This window comes from Morone saxatilis, unplaced genomic scaffold (genome assembly GCF_004916995.1).
Source record: "Morone saxatilis isolate NCDOM2014 unplaced genomic scaffold, NCSU_SB_2.0 Contig4, whole genome shotgun sequence".
NCBI lineage: Eukaryota > Metazoa > Chordata > Actinopteri > Moronidae > Morone > Morone saxatilis.
Window position 1 is genome coordinate 561,774 of NW_023339984.1, and position 10,885 is coordinate 572,658.

Sequence of the window (10,885 nt, forward strand, 5' to 3'; positions counted from 1 at the left end):
CACACACACACACACAGATTCTTGTAATATCATCTATAAGTATTAGAATCAATTTCAATCCACATTAGAAATATCCCCATTTCAGTTTTTGTAAAGTTTCCTGAAACTAATTTTAAATTGAGCGTGGTTGTGTTTGCACGTTTATTCAGAAAGTTACGCAATAAATTCCTCAAACCAATTAAAAAATCTGTTGTCCCACCCCAACAGGTGCAACAAAACTTCTCTACTCCTGCTCACTCTATCTCTACTCTGAGCCAGCCTGTGAATTTACTTTGAAATGAGTTTGTCTTCTCAGACACTCAACTGGAATTTTCTGTCCAATGACAAACCACCTAAATGCTGATGCTTTATCTCCACAACATGACTGGTCAAACCGCTGATGAGTAATGAGTTTTGCCAGCCTTTTTCTACTCCTCTCTTTCCTCAGTGTTGAACTGTAGCTCTCAGGACGAGGTGTGTCTCAGAGATATGAAGATCCTTCCCAACTATAACTCATCCTACCTCCCAATGATGCCAGATGGTTCAGTTCTCATAGTCGACAATGTCTGGTAAGTACATGTTCGCAACTCTGACAAAAAATTAGCAGGGTTAGCGTTAAGGTTAAAGTTAACATGTAAAAGTATACAAGGCTGTTTCTGCAACTACGGTCACTTTTGACTCTCCCAAATAAAAATTTTAAAACCTGCCTCTATTAATCAGAATTTGAACCATCACTAATGCATAGAAACAAGTACACAACATTATATTATTTAAAATTTTAGTCTGGAACATGTTTAGTTTTACATATAAACCACACAAGGTCTTTATACCTAAAACTGCTGCAGTGAAGATGTGTTGCAGAAATTACATTTAGATTTAGTTTTTCTTGATTTTGAGGGTCACCTTAGTGTGGCTGGCCCAACCTGTCATCCATGTGCTCACTTGCTAAGTTCTGTTTCCATAGAAACTAGATTTCTTTTGTTTTCTTTCACAGTAAAATGTTGTACAGTGTGGCGGTAAGGACTCAGAAGTGACAGACATGTGCATTACGGTGAAAAAATCATACAAATGATGAGAAAACAAAAACTTTTATTATGGTGTAAAGTAATACTTATGTTAAACAATTTAATTTGAGATACTGTCATATTGTAATTAAATTAGCTAATTGTTGCATCTCAACATAGAGACTACAGATGAGGGACATGAACTAAGTGGTATTTGCTTCATAAATTTAAAATTTCTAATTGTTTCTTAATTCTTATGGCTAAATGGGTTTTAACTTAAATCCAAAATGTCACTGCTGGGGCTTAAAAACAAACACAAATAACGTGCTGATGCATTGAAAATGCTTGGCTTGGTTATACACACCGAACGTGCACACCCCGGGAAGGTGGAACACCTGAGTCATCTAGGGAGGCTATACAGAGAGAGACATATTAGAATGGACTGGGTTTTCAACAGCAAATAGGAGCACAAATCAGGTAAGACAGGATGAAGGCGTTTTGCACGCTACAGCACACCCTCGCTGCAATGCCAGAAACTGCAGCTCATGCCGCTTCACTTAAAATCAATACCCCACCGAAAATATATCTCTTTTTTGTACTAAATACTTACCACCAGCTGTATTCCCTTAGATTCACAGCAGCTACGATGGATTCCACTGGTGACCCCAAACCATGGCAAAAATGAATGAAAGAAAGAAATATATTTAGAAATCGCAGCATATACCACTTCTCCACTGTGTCCTGTCAACTCCTCACAGAACTGAACTGAGTGTAAGGCAAGGGGGTTGTCATCTGCAACTGCACCACTAGTCTGTGCTACTAAATTCTACATACTGGACCTTTTTAAATGATAGTTCGTCCTATAGCTGGGCGATAAATCCATTAAATTAATTAATTTGATTTACAATTCAAAACAATGATTTATGATGTATGGAATGAATGAATGAATGAATAATACTTGAGATTTAAACTATGAATGTTATAATGTGAGAATATACAGCTGTAGAGGACTCTGTAAAATATGCCCCAATCGACTCAAGTTACTCATTTACACAGAACATGTCAAATCATTTCCCCATAGTATGTTATATGAGAAGAAGGGCCCCAGTGATAAGAAATCATCTTAACAAGCACTTCTTTGTTTTCACATTTTTTACTTAAGTCACCAATCAGCTGAGGTCACCATGGCTTCATTTTATCGGATAGACAGCGAGTCATCACGTTTACCCAGCATGCTCAGCGCCTTGGAGGAACAGAACTTCCTGTTCCAGCTGCAGCTAGAAGACAAAGGGGAGGAGGACTCCAGTGAGGTGAGGAATACATGACAAAGACTGTCTGCTGACAATCGAATTAGAGACTATCAAAGAAGAGAAAAAAAATCCCATTACTGTACAGTTCTGTGAATACAAATGAGCTAAATCAAATGTTGGAATCTTTAAGTTTTATGCCCAAATAAGTTTTGTGATCTTGGTTAAAGCTGTGCAATTAATCAAAGTATTATCGAAATCGCAATATGGCCAAGTGCAATATCCAAATCGGAGAAGCTGCAATTTATTTATAAAGGTAAAATGTGACATACGGCATTAAATAAAGTACTGTAGTTCTGCAGAGATGCCCTGACCTACAAATCTTGTTAAGATGTAAGAAAATGTTTGTTTTGTATAGACACCAACAAATGTCACATCATCGTGATTTTAATATTATTCTCTCAGTGAAAATTTTAATTGGTAATCAAAAATGATAATTCCCACTAATTGAGAATCATACTGCAATATCTGTCAAGATAATCGCAATATGATTGTTTGATTGTTTTTTACCATATCGTGCAGCGCTAACCTTGGTGCATAGTTAGGACCAGGGGTTAAATTGGGCCAGAGCCCACCGGACCTCTGCCTCCTGACATCTAAATGACTCTTGGAGCTTGTCGCGTCTCCTTCAGTATCACGCACCAACCCTCACACTTTTGGCTGCTTTCAGACACTGTCTCATGCTTGACAAAACAAATGTAGAATGTTTGACTTAAATAGCTAAGGCCATCACCAGTGTTGGGCTAGTTACAATGTAATTTATTACTCATTGCTCACTGCTAGTTTCTCTTTTCAAAAGTAATGTTATTACTTTACTTATTGTTCTCTGCCAACAGTAATTAGTTACACTACTAGTTATGTTACTTTCTTGCTACTCCCCACAAAATTGATAATTGCTTCCCATCTTCCCCAAATTCAGACTTCTGACAATTAAAATCCAGTTCTGTTTGTTAAAATCAAAGTAATGGAATATTACAGCCGCTGAATGTACATTTTTCCATATTCCTAGTTTCGTGAACCATATATTCAGCACACACACACAAATTCTCTGCCACTCATTTAAAGGGTCACTTCGTCCAAATGACCTCAATAAATAAATCCTGCTTCCTAGTGGTATATGGCCATTTAGATTAAAATTAGGCACACCTTGTTCCAAAAGCTGTGTCACTGTTACTCTGGACAGTCCATATGCACAGAACACAATAGCTGCGTTTCATTAGTAGTTCCACTTCCCCTCATTCACTTTACGCTCAGCCCTTGTTATTATGTAACAGTATATCTCACACCAAGGCCACTTGTGAAGGGAAAATGGGCCGGGTAGCTGCACGGGATTTAAATGGAAATCACTTGCCCTTGTACACTTTCAGCCCAAACTATCAGAAATTGGCCACCAGTGCTATACTGCTTTTTACAAACCATCTACACTCATTTCAATGAAAAACTGAAACTTAAAAGCAATTTAATCCATGATTTTCATAGGGATGAAAATGATCTTATTAACACATTAATATTTCTCTGTAACCTGAAATGTTGATAAATGTGCATTCTCCCTAAAATTGACATACATTATAGTGCCTAACCATTGCACAACTGCAATGCATTGTGGGTGATATCCACCTCGGAGTGACCATCGTTGTTCACTCGCTCCCTCAGCCCTCCAAGGGTCCATCTCACCAAGTTCACTTCAGTTTTTCAGACTAATGGAACGACACAGTGGAGATTCCCCTGAGGGCGAATTCTTTCTACTGAGGAAATAGTCCCTATGAAAACAGTTGACACACTGCAAAACCAGCCCTTCTAGAAACAAGCTAAATATTCTTAAATATAATAAAAATGTCTTGTATTTAGTAAAATAATCTGCAAATGGGGTAAGCCAATTTTGCTTGGCCAGAATTCGTAAAACTAGCATAAGAATCTAGCCACTGAAAGACTGTAACAGGCCTTAAAAGTAGAAAAAAGGACAAAAATTTAAGCAAGTGGTGCTTCTTACAAGCAATAAAAACTAATTTATTTAAGAGAGACTTTCTTAAAATAAGTATTTTGGTCACTTTATTGAGCTGAATTTAAGAATGTGTACCCTTTTTATTAGCAAAACTGCATAATAAAAATAATAATTTATTTCTATTATTATTATTAACAGATTACTTTTCTATAAATTATTAGAATCTAATTCTAATAAATTTTTCTGTTTAGACTCATTTCCCAGAAACAAGACCTTGTTACTTTGTTGAGATTCCTTTTTTGCAGTGCTGCATGGCCTATAGAAACCACCCATACACAAACTCCCAGCCTCATACATATTGGACAAGGGCTCCCTGTCCCCACCAGTTAATCCTGTAATGTTTTTTCTTTGTAGGATAAAAAAATTTGCTGAATTATTCATATATTCATATACAGATTACAGATAAGTGACCCAACTGCGCCAGATGGTTTATTACACAGAACCATCAGGAAGGTTGTCAGGCAATATTTGAAAAAATACTGATGCAGTGATGTAATTTGAATGAACCATCCGTCTATTACTATCACAGGCTTGAACAGATTGGTTCAAGAAACCAGTAAGCCAGTCGGGAGAAGAGTGAAAACATCTTTTCCATTAAGAAAAGCCTTGAGAAAAGCCTTGAAGTGTTGATATTTGCTCTTCTTCCAATTAAGAAATACTCTCTAGTTCTGATAGAACTGATAAGAAAAAACGTAACTTTTACAAAGAAAAGGAAATATACAGTGTTTTGCAGTTTATACCCTACTTCAGTAATAAACTCTAGATAGACTCTTTAATTTAATAAGAATGTATGTATGTAAGAAAACATAAGAGAACAATGTAGATGTTGTCTGACAAGTAAAGACTTAAGTCTTTAAGTTATAATTTTATTTCGATCTAATTTTTTTAATTGTAAGAAATCGTATTGTGAATTGTATCAAATCGTGAGTGTATTGTTACATCCTTATAGTTGATGCTAGCAGCATCTATGCTGCCCTCTGAAGCAGGTGTCCATGTTTTTGTTTTAAATGCTGCGTCACACTGCTAGTTGTTCCTTAAGGGATCCTGACTTTTGCAAACCACTGTGGTTTGGACGCAAGCACATTGAAGAGAGCAGGAACGACCATATCCCCTTTTGGGTGAAAGCAAGCGCTGTAAAAGGGCCATTGCCAAACTAAAAAAACGAGTGGCATCATTCCTAAAAGCTGCTGTGTCGCATTTTGCACATCACACAATAACAAAAATCCCAGTTTCCCATGATTTTCTTCACTTTCCCAAAGAGTGAAGAACAGTAAAAGAAGCGATCTGTGGCTTCAGACCATTTGCAGAGGATAAACATGGTAAAGAGAGGGACCCAGCCATACTATATGTATGTCTGTGACAAACACTTACATGTTAGTTAATGATGTTACTGACATGTGTGCCTCATTGTATCTGTATATTGAAGAGAAATTAATATAGCATCTTAGTGATGGTGTAACTGAAGATTATATATATTTATACTGTGAGAAAAGATGGCCTTACACACCAGCTTTTAGAATAGAGTTTGGTTTGACAGTCTGCCCACTTGAAATACTGCAGGCACCAGAGGGTATTTTAACCTTAATAATTCACATATGGCTCAGAGGTAGAGTGGATCATCCACTAAATGGAAGGTTGGCGGTTCAATCCTTGTGCAAAATACTGAACCCCAAATTGCTGTGCATTGGTGTATGAGTGTGTGTGAATGCTTAGTTTTTGTTCTGGTGAGCAGTTGGCATCTTGCATGGCCAGCCACTGCCATCAGTGCATGAATGTGGGAACTGTACAGCGCATTGAGTGGTCGAAAGACTACACAGGTGCTATATAAGTACAGTACATTTACCATTTACATAAATTGAGCTGACATATCTTCTACTAATGAACCTAAACAGCATGAAGTAGCGTAGAAAGTGGAGCTAAAACTGACCGGTTTTTTTTTACGTCTCACTACTACTAGCTCATAGTAAAAGGTGGCTTAATAAGCACAAATGGCTATCAAAATAGAGACAAGTGTTAGTAATTAGTTAACAGTAATGTTACATTGGACAGATGAGCAAAACAGTTAAATAAAGTGTCTTAACAACAAAAAGTGACAGATGTCAGAAACTTGAATTGGTCCACCTTGGCCCTTCTTCCACCAAATTAGTTCTGGATTTTGAACCGGTTCCATTTGAGATTCTTGGAACCGTGGCGCTATCTAGCGAACTAGCCCGTGTTTCCACCAGTTTTGAGTGGTCATAGAGGGTGCTGCACAGTGCACAACAACCTGTAGAATATGACACCCACTTTGGTTCCCAAGGACAACAGGATATTTTGTGGTTCCAGCTGGGAACAAACTTTTCAGGTTCTGAAACCAATTTATGTCTAGATGCTTGAACCAGAACAGAGCCAGTTTCCTGTGGGTGGAGAGGCACACTGAAAGGACACTCAATCCCTATTTCTTAAATTCTTTGTCTATATACCAATGGCAATCATTGATCAGGAAGACATAACATGATTGTGTGCCATTAACTAAAAAGCAGTACGGTATTCTTATTATTCTTAGACCTCGAAACTTCAGGCTCACAAATATATTGTCTTTCTTCTTTAAAAAAAAAAAAAGAGTAATGCTTAAACTGCTTGAAATTGATGTCTTAAGCATTAAGCCCTAACCCTAGCCCTCCTTCATTAAGGACCATGTCCTAATGTCCCATGATCGTAATAAGTTTATTGTATATTTTTCTACAGGGTTTGGAAGTCCCATTGGTGGCTGTGCTACAATGGTACACTCCAACACTGCCTTTCACAAGGTAATTATGAGATATTTCAAGTAGGATTAGGGTTATGAACATGTCATAGCAGGAAAAGCACAGGTTTCAGTGATAACATTAAAAACAAATGTATTCCATTTAGGTGAGCGAGTGCTGGAATTGTGCATGCTCAATGGTGTCTCACTGGGACAGCCTGACCCTTCATTAACAAAATTAGTTTCATTTGTGCTTTTTCTGCTATGAAAATTCTGATGAAAAAGACGAATTAAAGAAAAATTAAAATGCCTGTTTGCTTTGTCTCCAGATACATCTCTAGTTGTTACTCATTGCCCAGTATCCGCTTGTATCGTCCTCGGCTGGTGATGACAGCTTCCTGTCCCAGTGCTGTCAGGCCGCTGGAGAACTTCTGGGTAAAATACACCCTGTTGAACAACTTGCAGGACTTCCTGGCTGTTCGTCTCATCTGGAATTCTGAGGGTGAGTAGCAGTCTTTACCATTATACAGTCTGACTTTCTACCTCCTACTCTTACTGTGCACAAAGAATTATTCTCATTCAGTTTATTACATATCATCCAGTTGAGTGATTGGTGATTTACCTCAAGGCACAACAACTGCGTCGCAAGGATGCTTCACTCCTCAGCATAAATAAAGTTTATTGTTTAATTAATTTATTCATCTGGTAAGCCTTTGTATGTCATGTTAACATTCTTAAATTATACTGTGCTGATAGTGATGCTTTATAACATTAGGGGCGGAAGTAGTTCAGTCTGTAGGGACTTGGCTTGGGAACTGATTTAAGTTCTGCAGACCACAATACGGAGTGTGGACTGGTACGCTGGATGAGGTGCCATTTTCACCTCCTGTGCACTGCCGTGTGTATTTCATTGTGTGTGTATGTCTGTGTATATAGGTGTTCGTAGCAAACAATGGAATCCGCACCATAGCCTGTTTGGCAGAGACAAGCCACAATCTTTTACTGAACCTAACCAAGTAAACTTGTTTCCTAAACCTGATATGTCAACATTAACCATTAAAGATTGTTTCTAAAATCTACACTTTCCCAGTCTCCCAGGTTGGGACTCAAAATCCAGTTTTCCAGGGGAAAGGCCTGTTTGTAACCCATTTGCCCACCACAACCTCTTCCCTAGATAGACTTTGTTAATGTTTATAGCTAAACTACAACAGCAGCACTTGACAAACCGGTCTCTCTACTTGTATCATCTTGCAACAGAACTGCTTCTGCCTCTAAGTCAAAATACCTGTAATACCTGGCTTTGTGCTGCCTCAGTTTGCACCTGTCTTTCCACCTTTATGCTCTTTGCATGCCACTGGAAACAACACAGAGAACAGACAGACATAGAAGCTTATTTCAAGGTTAGCTGACATAGTGCTGCTTGCTTTTTTGCACTGCCATTGAAAAAACACTTCCATTGCCAGCTTTTACCTTTACACATTCAGCTAACTGCTGAATACCTCAAATGCTACCAGCAGTGGGTGTGTTACCACCAGCTCAAAGCCCCTCACACACATTACAATTAAAGAGCTAAATAAAATGTCAGTATTGTTTCATACAGTTAAATTACAAAAGAAAACTATTCATCACTCATGCAGCTCATATTACATTTACTCTGTGCAGTGTAGTCAGAGTACAAGTTGTGACTCATTTCCACAGTAAATAGTGTTATCGCTTCACTGGCCACTGATACTGCCACTTCTGACTGCTGTTTCAGGCTTTTGTTCTCTCAGATTAGTTCACTTTGAGTTCTTCAGCAACACAACCAACGGAGTAAAGTGTAGTATTAATCATGAGTAAGTGTTGTTACACTTCACACTAAGTATGTTCTAGCTAAGTTTTCTATTTTTTAAACTTTTTTTTTTTCAATCTTTTGCAGTGCATGTTAGATTCTAAACCTAGAGGCAGTCCTCCAAGCTTCTTTACTGAGCAATTGTATTATATATTGTTTGATACTGCAAATGAGAACAAATATAAACCCATCTAAATCTACCAACAGAGATTATTGGTGACTTAAATCAAACATATTGCTTTTTGGGTAGAGTGCTTCCTTTCTTGGGACAGATGATTCTTCCTTCTAGTTGGGACATCTGGCTGTAGATGAGCATTGAAGGGACATAACTGACACACACAACAGTTTATCAACATATGCTCTTTCAAAGTCTTAATGGACCAAACTCCAGAATGGACAAACCAAATACTTGCTCTAGATAAGGACTTTCACCTTTTTTTGGAAGGGTCATTTACACACAGCCTGTTCTCATTCCCAGGTCTTCAAAAACAATCGCGAGCTGTGTTCAGTTAGTTACAATCTGCAACTACACCACTAAATGCTGCTAAATCCTACACACTGGCCCTTTTAAGCTACAAATACTTAGAAATACTAAATCACTAATTAATTCTAATCACTTCTAGTTTATGTCTAGTTTATGTTTTTATTACTTTACAGATTGTTTCACATTGAAATCTACCTTTACCTGGAAGGCTTTCATTTACAATAGCTTAAAGGGCCAGTGTGTAACATTTAGGAGGATCTATTGTTAGAAATTGAATATAATATTCATAGGTTTGTTTTCATTAGTGTATTATCACCTGAAAATCAGAACTAGTATGTTTTTTAACTTTAGAATTAGATGTTTTTATCTACAGTGGTCCACCATGTTGAACTGCCATGTTTCTACAGTAGCCCAGAAGGGACAAACCAAACACTGGCTGTAGATATGTTCATTCACGTTTTTTGCGATCATTGCGACCATCGTAGTTTCTCCTTCAAATGTTGTTGAGTCAAGGGGTTTCAGTTTTTGCAATCAAACTGCTAAATGCAACTAAATCTTGATCTGGTCCAGTGCTATATACAGCTATATAAAAACAGCAACCTAGAAGTGATTGGAATTTGTGTATTTGTACAGTTTTATTGTGTGAAATAGCAGCGGTTAGTATAACACGACTATTAGAAAAACTCACTACAATGTATTTAAACAAACCTCCTTTGAGTCATCCAGTTTTCTGTCCTAATCTACTTTCACATTCTTTCCCCTACATGTGCTTGTTACCTGCTCCCCTCCGCCACCTTGTCTCTACCTCCATCCATCCATCCATCCATCCAACTACCTACCTACCTACCTACCTACCACCATCTACCCACCCACCCATCCACCCATCCAGCCCTTTTTGGTAGCATCTATCTAGTTCTTGGGCCTTCATGTGTCAGTATTTGCACAAGGCACAACACTCTTATAGTTTAGCTAGCGCGGGTTCAGACAGCGCGCGCAAGGTGAGTTGATGAGAGATTACTTGCTTGAGTGCGAGAAAAGTCAGCAAGACAAACACAGAGAGAGAACAGAAGATGAAGAGCGGAGCGAAGGCTGGCGTAGATTGCCGCGCGAGGTTGAGCAGGAGCCAAGGGTCAGGGGCATAGGTGTGTGGTGCCACTGTGTGTTATTGAGTGTGTGGGAAGAAAGGGAGCAAGAGTGTAAAGTAGTAAATAAACGACGTAAATAAGGTGGAACAATAACAATGACCTAGGAAATTAACCTACTTTAATTACAAATAGATATAGCCTAGCAGTGACTCACCGTACCACCCCACGGGCCGGGCCCGCCCACGCCGGCAGGTTTACCACTGGCCTTAACGGAAGAAGCTCAACAGTCCCAGGAGTGAAGTGGTGTCGGCGGGTTCTGTCTGCTCGGATCCGTGACATGCGAAGACCGTGGACTTTGGTGTCGCCGGATTTCGGGGTCTCGTTTCAGAACACCGTTTTACAAGGCCCTTAATAAGTACAGGTCCAGTTAACCATTACATGTGATTCTTATAAACAAAGACATATATG

General features: G+C 38.5%; 1 protein-coding gene across 1 annotated transcript in view; it reads left to right on the forward strand.

The window, feature by feature from the left end:
• Window positions 1–10,885, forward strand: part of LOC118338192 (microtubule-associated protein 11-like) — a gene marked incomplete in the record, with an annotated part of 18,574 nt that overhangs the window by 3,804 nt on the left and 3,885 nt on the right. The window contains 4 exon segments of the mRNA XM_035675451.1: window positions 428–548; window positions 2,146–2,293; window positions 7,020–7,081; window positions 7,347–7,519. Coding sequence (XP_035531344.1) covers window positions 428–548; window positions 2,146–2,293; window positions 7,020–7,081; window positions 7,347–7,519 — 504 coding nt within the window.